The sequence below is a fragment of the Oryzias latipes genome, chromosome 5 (genome assembly GCF_002234675.1).
Source record: "Oryzias latipes chromosome 5, ASM223467v1".
NCBI classification, from domain to species: Eukaryota; Metazoa; Chordata; class Actinopteri; order Beloniformes; family Adrianichthyidae; genus Oryzias; species Oryzias latipes.
Genome location: NC_019863.2, coordinates 12,863,371 through 12,876,711, shown reverse-complemented (window position 1 = coordinate 12,876,711; position 13,341 = coordinate 12,863,371). Strand labels below are relative to the sequence as shown.

General features: G+C 35.4%; 1 protein-coding gene across 4 annotated transcripts in view; it reads left to right on the top strand.

The window, feature by feature from the left end:
- LOC101167949 (E3 ubiquitin-protein ligase Itchy) overlaps nt 1-12,018 on the top strand; it is a 14,855-nt gene extending 2,837 nt beyond the window's left edge. For 3 of the 4 annotated variants that reach the window (XM_023954924.1, XM_023954925.1, XM_023954928.1), the window contains 20 exons: nt 1,355-1,486; nt 2,839-2,887; nt 3,011-3,189; nt 3,270-3,534; nt 3,671-3,766; nt 3,911-4,085; nt 4,503-4,572; nt 4,718-4,802; nt 4,910-5,041; nt 5,626-5,698; nt 5,874-5,945; nt 6,062-6,150; nt 6,380-6,539; nt 6,727-6,860; nt 7,055-7,195; nt 7,453-7,573; nt 7,740-7,844; nt 8,563-8,659; nt 8,756-8,828; nt 9,123-12,018. In XM_023954924.1, the coding sequence (XP_023810692.1) occupies nt 1,355-1,486; nt 2,839-2,887; nt 3,011-3,189; nt 3,270-3,534; nt 3,671-3,766; nt 3,911-4,085; nt 4,503-4,572; nt 4,718-4,802; nt 4,910-5,041; nt 5,626-5,698; nt 5,874-5,945; nt 6,062-6,150; nt 6,380-6,539; nt 6,727-6,860; nt 7,055-7,195; nt 7,453-7,573; nt 7,740-7,844; nt 8,563-8,659; nt 8,756-8,828; nt 9,123-9,222 (2,348 nt within the window). In that variant the 3' untranslated portion in view covers nt 9,223-12,018. The remainder of the gene's footprint in view (nt 1-1,354; nt 1,487-2,838; nt 2,888-3,010; nt 3,190-3,269; nt 3,535-3,670; nt 3,767-3,910; nt 4,086-4,502; nt 4,573-4,717; nt 4,803-4,909; nt 5,042-5,625; nt 5,699-5,873; nt 5,946-6,061; nt 6,151-6,379; nt 6,540-6,726; nt 6,861-7,054; nt 7,196-7,452; nt 7,574-7,739; nt 7,845-8,562; nt 8,660-8,755; nt 8,829-9,122) is intronic. The other variant, XM_023954926.1, reaches the window with a different exon arrangement.
- Nucleotides 12,019-13,341: the final 1,323 nt, after the last annotated feature.

The following is a 13,341-nucleotide window of genomic DNA, read 5'->3' as shown; positions in this document are numbered from 1 at the left end:
GCACACTTTAACCTTGACAAAAATCCCGCGGCACACCAGCATCCAAAAAAAAAAAAAAAAAGGAGAAACTCATAGTCTCTATTGATCTGCAGCCCCTCCGCAATCTCACATGGCAGAAAAAGCTGGAAGCTGCAGCTGTTTTTTCTAAAAGATGTAATAAAAGTTAAGTTAGAAGATTTAAAAAATGTTTGCATGTTCGTTGTGGTTTCAAGACGTTTAACAACGAATATTCATTGTGTGTTGAGACGCTGTCACTTTAAACCAATGCATCATGGTAGATGTAGTGCAAGTAGCCGCCAAACGCAGATAGACTCGCTTCTCTGAGCGGAAAACTACACCACTAAAGACGAGCTTTAGCTGGTATTTTTGTTAGAACTGAGCAACTTTATCAGCAGCATTAAGAACAAGGAAGTGAAGACTTTAACCACTTCTGATTGGTCAGACTGATGACGTGTCATTAAGCCTCCAAGAATGATTGGTGGAGGCAGTTAAAGGGGCGGGACTTTTCCGAAAACGTCTGAAGCTGCGGCTAAATCGCGGTACCGTCATTCTTATCAAAATGTTTTTAATAGAATCAAGTTAACACAAAGAAAAAAGTATTTTATGATCTTTCATATTCCTAACTTCTCAGTGTTTTATCAGGGCCTGTTTGGATGAACAAAGACCTGATTTCCTGGAGATGGAAAATGTTTTATGATCAGTTAATGAGGGCAATTTCCCACGGCACACCTGACCATATCCCACGGCACACTAGTGTGCCGCGGCACACTGTTTGAAAAACACTGTTTTAGAGCACTGAGCAGAAATCCCATCGTGTCAGCACCATGGTCAGCACCCGCCGCTGGGCTTTACAATGCTTTGTTTTAATTAAACAGTTAAAGTTCCCAGGTCTAAGTCAGCTGTTAGGCACCATCTGAGGAAGTAACTGTGGGGAGTTCACAAATGCGTATGAACTATGTAAACTATGCATGTACTCAACCGACCGAAAATTGTGAACAGGTTAAAACCGATTTCACGGAAAGACACGAAACTCTCGATGGACATCTGCACACACAGACTAATGACAAACGCAAGAAACACTTGTGAATGACATATATCACGCATGTAACATGAAAGACCGAAATTTCCTCCGTAGACTATGTGCAGATTGTATGTAGCAGTGCTGTGACATGCCCTTTAGGTGATGGGTCACCTAAGGTTACATTGACTGAGTTTTTTTTTAATCATTTGTAGTAGTTTGATCCAGAAATGTTTTTTTTTCTTTTATTTCTTTGTGTGTTTTAAAGCTATAAGTTAAGTTTTCTTGCTCATGAAAAGCATGCGATAATCTGTGTTCTGTTTGTCCCGTTTTTAGTATGTGAAGTGGTTCAGTCACTGCAGCTTTCCACCGGCAGAAACTCTCTAGATGTAGTTGGTGAGCTCTCCGTTTGCCTGGATGGTATGCAGGTGCATCCAGAGGCTCTTGCACAAGCAGAGTCTGAGCAAGGTAAGGAAGGGATCCTTTACGAAAACAGCGTGAAAAAAAATCAGAATATGAAAACCACACAAATCTAATTCTACAAAAACAGTTTAGCAAAGTCTGAGGATGACATTTACTGCTGTGCGTGTTTTCTGTTTCTCTAATTGTTGTAGGAGTGCACTTGTTAGAATGAAGATTACATCATTCCATTTTTTGACATCCATAATCGGATTATGTCAAAATGTTATTACAAAATCAGCTTGGTTAAGATATTACTTTTGGCAGCTCAATTGGGTTTTTACTCTGTGGTTTATTATTGCTAAATTGGAACATGACTAAGCAAAAAACTGAATTACCATGAAAACAGGGCAAATTTAGACTTAATAGAAAAAACAACTTGTTTTTGACCAGGTGTTGTATATTCACACTTGGTGAACAGCATTTATGTATTTAGAGTGCATGTCACTAAATTTAATTTTGAAGTTTAAAGGCCCGCTCCGATCATCTTTTGATCTATTTTTAAAGTGTTCCCAGTGGTCTTTTAATTATGATTGTCATTTTTAGCCAACATTGTAAAAAATCTGTGTCGTTTTCTGGGACAGTTTCTGCTGAGCTGCAGAATTTCATTAGAAATTCACCTCTGAGTTGTGGGTGGGACTAAAAGCGCAGAGTAAGCCTGCCCCTACTTCCCATCATCCGTCTGTTGACATTCTCTCCTGTTAACTTTCAGCGCCTCACAACCTCAACCTATCACCTACCTAACAAAAATGTTGAGCAATATTGGAGCTATATAGTTGTACAGTTCTGAGCCAGATGCCAGCTTGAGGAAAAAAATGAAGACGTCCATTGATCTTTTTGTCTAAAAATAAATGTGTCGGAATGGAGTGGTGCAGGAAACTTGTGGCTTGCTGTTTCTTCAACATCACAGCTACAAACTTTTTCCAATGCCGTTTTTTTTTGTTTGCTCCTGATTCACAATGAGTTGAATCAAGAAAAACTCAAATGCAATTTTAGCTGAAGTCTCTTGATGTATGTTCTCCATCATCAGAAAAATACACAAGAACATGTTAAAAACATTTCATTGCAGTGGGTCTGTAAACATACATATAAGTCAGTCATACATATATGAGCCACCAGAGGGCACTAACGGTTTGTATTTGTATTTTGTATCAATTTAACAAAAAATGTATTCAGTATTGTAATGACAAGGATCTTGATGTGTTGTATCTTTAACTTTTATGTATTTTAAAATTGGCTTTCTTTATTTACACTAGCATTTCCTAGTAATATTTAATTAAATAAGATACTGTTAGTATTTGGTTGTGTTATAACCACATATAATTTGACAAAAATCTCATGTTTTTTATTTGTTATTCTAGCTGCTCTTCCAAATGGAACTTCAAGACAAAATGGCAACACAGTCAACAGGTTAAATTCACTTTTAGTAAAATACCATAATCCAACTTTTTCAATGGCATTTAGGAGTGAAATGAATTTTCCTGTTTTTGTTTTGAAAAAGGCTTACTGACTTTTTGTTATTGCTGTGTTTAGATCAAGCATGGACTCATCTCCGTCCAGTGACTCAGATGACTGGGTCATCGTATCGAATGATCATACAGCAAACGGCACAGATTCTCCTTCCCCCACCCTAGGTGGCTCCGCCACCTCTCTTCCTTCTCGGCCTGCCAGACCTCCAGCTTCCATGCCTCACAGATCTGCTGCTTCAGCATGTAATAACAGCATGAAAACTTTTGTTTATATATTTATAAAGTCTAGTACTGCTTACTTACGTCAAGTTATGTTTTTCTAGCATCTTCCAGTAGTTCCTGCCCAAGTGAGCTGAGTGAAGCCTCAGCCCCCCATGGCTTCTCTCAGACACTCCAGAGTGGATGTTCAGAGCAGCTGGAGGAGTCAGGTGGAGGAGCCGGTACCACAGTTTCCTCACAGAGGGCAAACCCTCGACCACAGACTACAGCCATAAACCCCAGCCCCAAACCAAGCGCTGCCACCACAACCGCTTCAACCACACCAACTCCTACAACCAGTTCTGTCAACAACTGCCCCTTACCACCGGGGTAAAGAGCAACTTATTATTAACCCTCTTGTTTTCTTTCAGTACATCGACTTCTGATGATATAGGTTTTTGGCTAAATGCAAAATGCAGTGATTACAGGATAAAAAAAGAGTTTTCTAATAATTTTGACATTTCAGATGGGAGCAAAGAGTGGACCAGAATGGAAGAGTATATTATGTAGATCACATTGAAAAAAGGACGACTTGGGATCGACCAGAGCCTCTTCCTACCGGGTACAAAAAGAAAAAGAAAAATCATGCAACAAATATTTCCATTATTCATATTCCATGTTTACTGCTTGTTTTATAGCATATTTAAACATGTAAGAATACGTTTGAACCCAGCATTATTCTCTTACTTAATTTGTTTTATTTTAGTTGGGAAAGAAGAGTGGACCCAATGGGTAGGGTGTATTATGTTGACCACATAACACGAACGACAACATGGCAGCGGCCCACTCAGGAGTCGGTGCGAAACTATGAAGAGTGGCAGCATCAACGCAGCCAGCTCCAGGGAGCCATGCAGCACTTCAACCAGAGGTTCATTTATGGGGTAAGGACGGTCTTTCAGGTAGGACAAATCTACAGATCATGATGTAGATGTCTGTCGTGACTTCGGTCTTCCACAAATAGCTGATGATGATTCGACACGATGGGCTAAAATCCTTCTAAAGAAAATTGCAGTCAAAACATGTGAAAATAAACTTCTGGTAAAAAGAAATGAACATCAGGGATTCAAACAGAAGACAAAATATTAATAAGAGAAAGATTTTTTCTTATAGCTTTTTTGGAGCTGTACTTGAACAAAATACGATCTGTGGTCAGTTTTACTTTTATTACACTTGGTTGTATGAAAGATACTGCAAACCAGTTGTGATTGTAGCATACCGGTAGTTAAATATTTCATGAAGTAATTTTTTTTAATTTTTATTATTTTATTTATACTCATTCCATTTTGTCTCTGATTTAGCTTCAAGACCAGTTGGCAGCCATAGCCAGTAAAGAGTTTGACCCATTGGGACCTCTGCCACATGGCTGGGGTAAATATCAAAGAAAAGACAGCTTTATAAATGTAGCTGCTAAAATTGTCTTTCATAGTACTTTGGATCAGATGTTAGTAGAAATGCATTCCAATGAATTCACATTGACTTTAATACACAAAAAGGATTCAAACTTGTGTTCCAGAGAAGAGAACAGACACCAATGGTAGAGTGTATTTTGTTCATCACCCAACTCGCACTACTCAGTGGGAGGATCCGAGGAGGCAAGGGTGAGAGCATGCTGTCTTTTGTCTCTTGTTTTTTTTGGCATCTGTACTCATCTTCTGTTAGTTTGTAATTGTTTGTTGATCTCCTGGGTGTGATTTGCGTCCTTCAGGCTGCTGAATGACAAACCCCTCCCAGAAGGTTGGGAGATGAGGTTCACTGTGGACGGTATTCCTTACTATGTGGATCACAATCGTAGGACCACGACGTACATTGACCCTCGCACAGGGAAATCCTCATCACTGTAAGGTTTTGTGCAGGAGCTGAAATCAACAGAATATTGTTTAGACAGTTTTTATTCGGGCTGAGTATCTTTAGCAAAACATATAGTTTCACATAAAATAGCTAAACCTCAATTTATTTTTCCACATTTTTATTCCAAAAAGCAATTTTGTTTGATTATGAAGATTGCTTTTATATAACAAGCAATGTCAATTAAAGAAAGTTAGCAAGTTAAGAGAAAAACATTTTTTAAAAACTCCAAGACACTGCTTTAAAGGAACAGTTTAACAAACATTTAATACATTTAATTTTTAAAATAAATGACTTTCTTTTAGAATTATTTTTTTAACTATGCGATTAATGAATGAAATTGATCAAACTTACCCTTCGCCAATAGATGAGTTTATTGACATAAACAAGAAACATAATGATAACCCAAAAATGTAACTGAAATGCGCATTGTGCCACCTCAAAAACCACTCTCCTAATTCTAATTGTCAATAGTTACTTAACAAACAAGCAATTATTTATAGACTCATTGTTATTTAAACCATTTATTGATTGATGAGATTTATTGCTTTTGCTGTTTTCTGCTTGTTTCCACAGAGAGAATGGACCACAGATAACTTATGTCAGGGATTTCAAAGCCAAAGTGCAATATTTTAGATTCTGGTGTCAGGTATGAACCAGTTCATTTAACCTTTTAGGGTGTGTTGACTGTTTAGTTTTTTATATTCTCATAAAGTAGAATTCTTATCAAGCAAAGGAAAATGTTATTTTACAGAAAATTTAGGAACCGCAGCTAAAATCTAACTTGTAGTTTTTCTTTTCTTTTTTTTTTTTTTTTTTTTTAGCAATTATCAATGCCTCAGCATATTAAGATTACCGTCTCCAGGAAAACCTTGTTTGAGGATTCATTCCAGCAGGTTAGGAGATGAAGCTCTTAAACCACATTTAACGTGATTTATTATCTCATATCTTGAGGTGTGCGTGATTATTTATTTATTTTTTTTTTTTTAACGTCCTTGCTTTGCTTTAAAAGATTATGAGTTTCCACCCTCAAGATCTTAGGCGGAGGCTGTGGATCATTTTTCCTGGAGAAGAGGGTTTGGACTATGGAGGTGTGGCCAGGTAGTTTCTTTGTCATTTTTTTTATTAGCAGTCATGACAAGTCTTATCATACTTATCCTAATTGCTTTTTGAGGCTACACCCACAGCTAACAAAAGCAAAATTAAAAAAAAATAATTTAACAAATCTCATTACATTTTCATTGATGCTTGACCATCAACAGTTTTGCTGTCTTGACCAGTATGTCTGTTTGCACTAAATTCTGCTTTGTCTTTGCTGTATCGCTCACAGGGAATGGTTCTTCTTACTTTCCCATGAAGTTCTAAACCCCATGTACTGCTTGTTTGAGTATGCTGGCAAAGATAATTACTGTCTTCAGATCAATCCTGCTTCTTACATCAATCCCGATCATCTCAAGTACTTCAAATTCATTGGACGATTCATTGCTATGGTACCTAAAAATCTGTATTTCTAAATTACTTTTTTAAGTTGAAATTGAAAAAAAAAAAATCATTATTCAGTTAATATATTTTAAGCATGGCACACAATTACAGGCCAGCTGAAACCTTGTATGACAAGATCGTTTTAATAAGGTTTGTCGTCTGGCTGTGCTGCGGCCTGCTGTGTGTGTTGTTTAGGCTTTGTTCCATGGGAAATTCATCGACACGGGTTTCTCGTTACCCTTTTACAAGCGGATTTTGAACAAACCTCTGACTCTGAAAGACCTGGAATCCATTGATCCTGAGTTTTATAATTCACTTATCTGGATCAAGTAGGTATCCCATGAAAGCAGATGAACTGCATTGATTTCTTGTTCCGAAAAACTGTCTGCAAATGAAAACCGATCTGACAAAGTGTTAAACTGCACACATTGCAAACATTTGAAATTGTAATTGGATGCGTTTGCAAATATAACCATGTCCTGTGACACTATTAGAAATGACAGCTTCTGTGTTTTGCCTTTAGGGACAACAATATTGAGGAATGTGGCCTTGAGATGTTTTTCTCAGTTGATAAAGAGATCTTGGGTGAAGTCACAACTCATGAGCTGAAGCCCGATGGAGGAAACATTCAAGTGACAGAGGACAATAAAGAGGAATATATCAGGTATAGCTGTTTTCTGAAATATAATAAATACAAGTTTTACATGTACACATCTACACATTATCATGACAACAGTGGCCTATGTAGTTGGTAAGAACATTTTAAACTCATAAGTGCATTTTACTGAAACAAAAACATTGAAAGGAATCTGGGCGTTTCAACAAAGTTCAATTAATTTAATAAAAACTCAACACTGTGATCACTTTCTGAGTCATGAGGCCCTATTTTAACTTGATGTAAGTTTAACTTTTTGTATGCAGGTTGGTAGCAGAGTGGAGACTTTCCAGAGGAGTGGAGGAGCAGACACAGGCATTTTTTGAAGGCTTCAATGAAGTTCTTCCTCAGCAGTACCTCCAGTACTTTGATGCTAAGGAATTGGAGGTATAGCAATTACTAGAATTTTCCTCAACATTATCTGTAAGTGGTGGCATTTAATGGTATGTGATAGCAGAGTCAGTGTAGGATATTTAAACCTCTGGAAATAAAGGACCGTTGCATTTGATAGGTTTGTCATTTCAAACCCCCATCCCTTCTTTCTCCTCTGTAGGTGATGCTTTGTGGGATGCAGGAGATCGATCTGGCTGACTGGCAAAGAAACACAATCTATAGACATTATGCCCGAAACAGCAAACAAATCATCTGGTTCTGGCAGGTTTGTATAGTAAAATGTATTCATTTTTTTTAATGCATATCACATAAAAGCAAGTAAATCATGTCAGAGTACACAGCCTCTGGTGTAACTTCCCCTCTTAACTTCTTTTTGTTAAAGGATATAAAATAATGAATGAAAGCGGTTATAAGCTGTAATTTAGTCTGTTGGCATTCTTTTCAATTTTCAAGTCAATGTTGGCATTCTTTCTATGCAAACATTTCTATCAAATCCTGTTTTAAATTCCATGTATTTTTATTTTTTAAGGTTATATTTTTGATATCAGAATTTTTCTATTTATTTCATTCATTATGTTTTTTTTTCTTAAGAGACAGTTTTACTTTTGGTTTATGAATGATCATCTATGACTGTATAGAGGGGGTGAAAGTTCAAAATTTGCCCTTTTGTCTAATCAAATCTTAGAATAAGGTTTTTTTTAGCAGTTTTCATAGTTTTATCTCCTCAGTCTTTATAGTTTTTATGTTTTTATCTATTTATACAAAGCCAGATGAAAATGTAACTTTATTCTCCAAGTGTGTAAAGTAAAATATAGATAGCATCCAATTTAGTCCTAAGGGGCTAAGAGGACTGCCATAAACATTATTATTATTATCACTGTTAGTTTTCACTTTAGGTCACATAAAGCTACTGAATACCAGAGCCCAGATAACTGTGACACACTAATGTTAATACTAAGGACGGCATAATAATCCGTTTGCAGTTTGTGAAGGAAATGGACAATGAAAAAAGGATGAGACTCCTGCAGTTTGTGGCAGGAACCTGTCGCCTTCCTATGGGTGGATTTGCTGACTTGATGGGTATGCAGAAAGAACAAACACGCATGTTTCACAGTAGTTCAGTGTTGCTTGATAGAATCCCTTTCATAATGTATTCTTTATGCATCGTTGTTATAGGAAGCAATGGCCCACAGAAGTTTTGCATTGAGAAAGTGGGCAAAGAAAATTGGCTTCCACGAAGCCACACGTGGTAAGACTCGTTTTACTTTTCAGATGTTTGACATACTTTTTGCTCAAAGCTGATACCTAGTGAAAAAGCTCACTAATGTGCATGTTTATAGTCTTAACTGTCTTTTTGCTTTTGATGGGAAACAATGTATTTCTTTTTATATGTTAAAATCCATAACAACAAGCAGAAAAAACTATTAAAAACATTCTTTGACTTTTAAACAAAGCACTTAAATTCTCATTTTTCTATTTAAATAAAAATAAATATCAATAAATTCTTTTGACTTATGTTGTTTCTCTCTTGCTTTTTGTTCAGCTTTAATCGTCTCGACCTCCCTCCTTATAAGACCTACGAGCAACTAAAGGAGAAACTCATGTTTGCCATCGAGGAGACAGAAGGATTTGGGCAGGAGTAAACGCAACAAGCTGGACGGAACACAGCAGTAGTGAGCTTAGTTCTTTGGACAAAATTAAAGACATTTTGCAGTAATTTATTCCAAAAGTATGGACACGTTTGGGAATCTGATGAATCTTTTTTTTTTTTTCTTCTTCTAGCTTTTCTATTAAAGTAATAGAGCATTTCCTTTTAAATTCTCAAGCAGGGCGTGAACCTTCCACCCAAATGGTCTATTCCATCCATAATCTGCTTGCTCACCTTTCTAATTACTTCATGTCTGCACTTGCCAAATGTTCAGTTTCTATACGTGTGCAGACCTTTTTTTTTTCTCCGTAGTACACATTACTCAAATTCTGGCAGGTCAGTTCTGTGTGTCAAAACAGTGGGCAAACAAGAACTCTAGTGGATTTTAAATGGGAACGTTGAAATCTGAGGGGAACATTGGTTCTGTGTGATTTTAAGTTGCACACATGCAGGTTTATAAAAGGGGTCCTGCTTACTGGAACAACGCTTTCTTAGGCCGAATCAGAATTCTTCCCCTACCCCTACATTTAGCCCTCCAAACAGTTATCAAAAAAATAGTGTCTTTTAATTCGCACCTCACTCTGACTCGATGATGTCATTAATAGTCGCCGGTCATCCACGTTAGCGCTTAGCTGCCAGCACTCGGAAAATACACAACAGCATCAGTTTTATAACTTTCAAAAGTCATGCTAAAACAAAAAATCATTACTTACATTTACATGTAAACTTCTGTGCTTCAGAGCACACACCTCATGCCATTCTCCTCTGCTGCACAGCGCGACACGGATTTCCCTTTCAAAAAACAATTTTTAGACACCCCTACCCCTCCAAATGCCCCTACAATTGGAGGGGTAGGGGAAGAATTTGGATTCTGCCTCATTTTGGAGGGTTTGTATTTTTAGATATAATCATTTTAAGCTATAAAACTAGTTTACACACGCTTTTGTGAAAGACATTTGCTCAGATTGTTCTGAAGGGAGACTATGTGCAATCGTTTTTTTGAAGACTTTTATCAACAAGAGAGTGAAAGAATCTTTTGTTTGATTGTTTTTTTTGTAAAGTTTAGATAAGATTTAGTGTTGGGTTCAGACTTTTATTGTGAAGTCTATCTTTTCTAGTGCACTTGGTGTGACGGCTTTGGTTTTCTTGAACTTGATAAACATTGCTCCACATAACAGTCACTGTTATACATATTGAATTAAAAATATAAATGCTAAACTAATTAGCAAACAGGAAACCCAAAAAAACATTGAAGGTTTTCTTGAATGACTTTAAGCTGTTATGAATGACATGGAAATTCTTGAAAAGATGACCAATTGTCTAACCACCACCTGCTACCACTAAATGCTAGTTGGTTTTTTCATTGGTTGTGTAGCAATCAGACCATTACAACCTAAAAGTAGATTTAATTGGGCTTGTGGCCACTATCTGACAACATGATTCCAATTCAGACCATGTTTATAATAATTATGAAAAGTTAAAAAGAAGAAATCTCAGTCAATGTACATCACCAATACAATAAATCCCAAAGTGTTATATCCAAAACATGAAATTTGATTACATTTAAATGCATTGGATTTATACAGTTTAGATTGTTTTTGAAAATATTCTAATTTAACCTGTAAAAGTAACAGAGTCAAACATTGGCACAGTTGGCTAAGCTGGTCATCGTCTTTTTTTTTTAAATTAGAGTAAAACAAATTTTAACCAAAGGGCAATTTAGAGATATAAATACAACTTTTAGATAACAATTTAATAGTTAAATTGTGTTTATAAAATGCTGATTTTGACTTGAAATCAGTGTAAAATAAGCTTTAGTTTGTTCCTGTTTTTACTACTACTGTAAGTTGTAATCCTAATGTTTTGTTTCATATTGTGGCAAAACATTTTTATTCTCAGTATTCTGTAACAAAAAGCTCTTATCTTTCACTGTGAGCACAAGCAAGCTTTTATTGGCTTTACATAAATACTTTATTTTATAAATTCCTTGTATATTTTTGCCATTCAGTGAAGCCAAGAGTGCGATGAATGACTTAGTCTGACAGATTATCAACTATGTGAGAAATGTATGGTAGTCAAAAATTAAATAAAATTCACTGTCAAGCGGATTTTAAAAAGGCAAATGTGAAATAATTCTGAGATTCAAAAAGATACAAATTTAAAAAAAGATAGGTTTTGTAATTACTCGATACTCTTCTCAAGCTTTAGGTGAGAACATTTATTTATGTGCTGGAATCAACTGTTGATTTTTCTATAATATCCAAAACATTTTTCTCATTTTACATTGAGATTATTTGTTTTCAAAACTCACACACATTTCAATGCAGTTAATGCTCATCTGTACCCAGACTTTTTGTTTTGGTTTCTTTTTGTTCTATTCTCACAGAAGTAGACTACAGGCATAATAAAAGTGTTATTGTGTTACTAGTGTGCACAATAAAGCATAAATTATCATGAAGAAAGTTGACTGTTTACTGAATGTTTTGACAACACCATAGAGGCACATTGAAAATGTCACTACTGTAATTGTCTGCTTTATCAACATGCTGTGTTCCTTATAAGGTAGAGATTTGTACACAAATATGCAAGTGAACTTTAAATGCACTGAATTTATTGTATGAGTAATTTTTTTTTTTTAAATGGACAGCAGTGGGTAATTATTTCTCAGTGCACATGTCATGTAACAAACCTTTTTTTTTAAATAAACAAAAATACTCAAATGCTTATTTGTGGTAATTTATAATTTGGGTAAAATATCCTTTGTTTAAAAAATAAAGTAAAAAGTAATATATTTCTTCTGTAGTCTTGCAATGTATATATAAAAAAAGAGATAAAGTGTTACGTACTACAAAGAGAAGTTTCACCTCTAACCACTTGTTTTTGTCCAGATGATGAAGCTAAAGTTTGTTTCAAAGAAGCCAGCGCAGTGATATCGAATGTTTGAGCCATGTGACCGGAACCTCTATTTTAGGTATACAATTGTCTGAGGTAGAATAACATTTTTTATAGACTTTCTACGGACTAAATAAAATGATTATTAACAATAAAAATTACCTGAACTTCTTTTTAAATATTATTTTTTAATTAGTGATGCGACAAGCTGTAATGCCTTTATTATTGTTAATATTATTATTGTTATTATTATACGTTTTCAGTCTTCTTTATAAAATTATGTCTTTTAAAACTGAACTTTAGATGAAATAAGGAAAATAGAAGTATGTTAGCTTTGTCTTACTCGACGAATACTTATTTTATATTTTTCCGAGATATCTGTACTTAGAACACGTTATGTTTGGCCTCACCCACTGTCCATCTCATACAAAAGAACACTTATACATCGTCGACCTTTTATTGTTTTTATGCAAATGGTACATTCATAAATCCAAAGTTACAAATCATACCCCTCATTTTTCTCTCTTTATCAATGAGTTCAAACAATACATGATCACAATAGGAAAATCTGACAATAAGAAAGCCATTAAAACTGTTTCAATGTATTTGTGGAAAATGTAATAATAACCCCCTGGCTTGTTCCTTCCTTGTTGCCGTTTTGCATTGTTCTGTATTGAATTGATACATTAAATAAAGTTTGAAAAAGAAATATTTCCGAGATACCATTTAAAAAGGTTTTTGACTGCATCCGGGACCTTGAAAGATTGTTAGGAAAGTCAGAATTTTGTTCGTTAAAGCACACTCAAAGTACATTAAATGGCCTGTTCTGCCCAAAATAAAAGAAACTCATTTCAAAATAATAAATAAATATTATCCTGTCTCCGATTTTCTTCAAAGCAGATTTAAATTTGATGTGGAATCTTGCATTTTTTGTAACTCCAATGAGGAAACGCTGGAACATTTGTTTTTTTCATGCGATTACTCCAGGGAAATCAGGACTCAAATAAGGAATTGGATTAATTCAAAACTGAACATTCCCCCTTTTGGTATTTCTGATGTCCTGCTGTTTATGGAAAATATTGATGAGTCTTTCTCAAATATCATTAATATCATCTTACTTTTAGGAAAATACCACATCCACTGTTGCAAGTGGAGAGGTTCCAAGCCCTCCTTCCCAGGTTTTATTAACGATTTTAATTTATATTATTCCTCACTGAAAAGA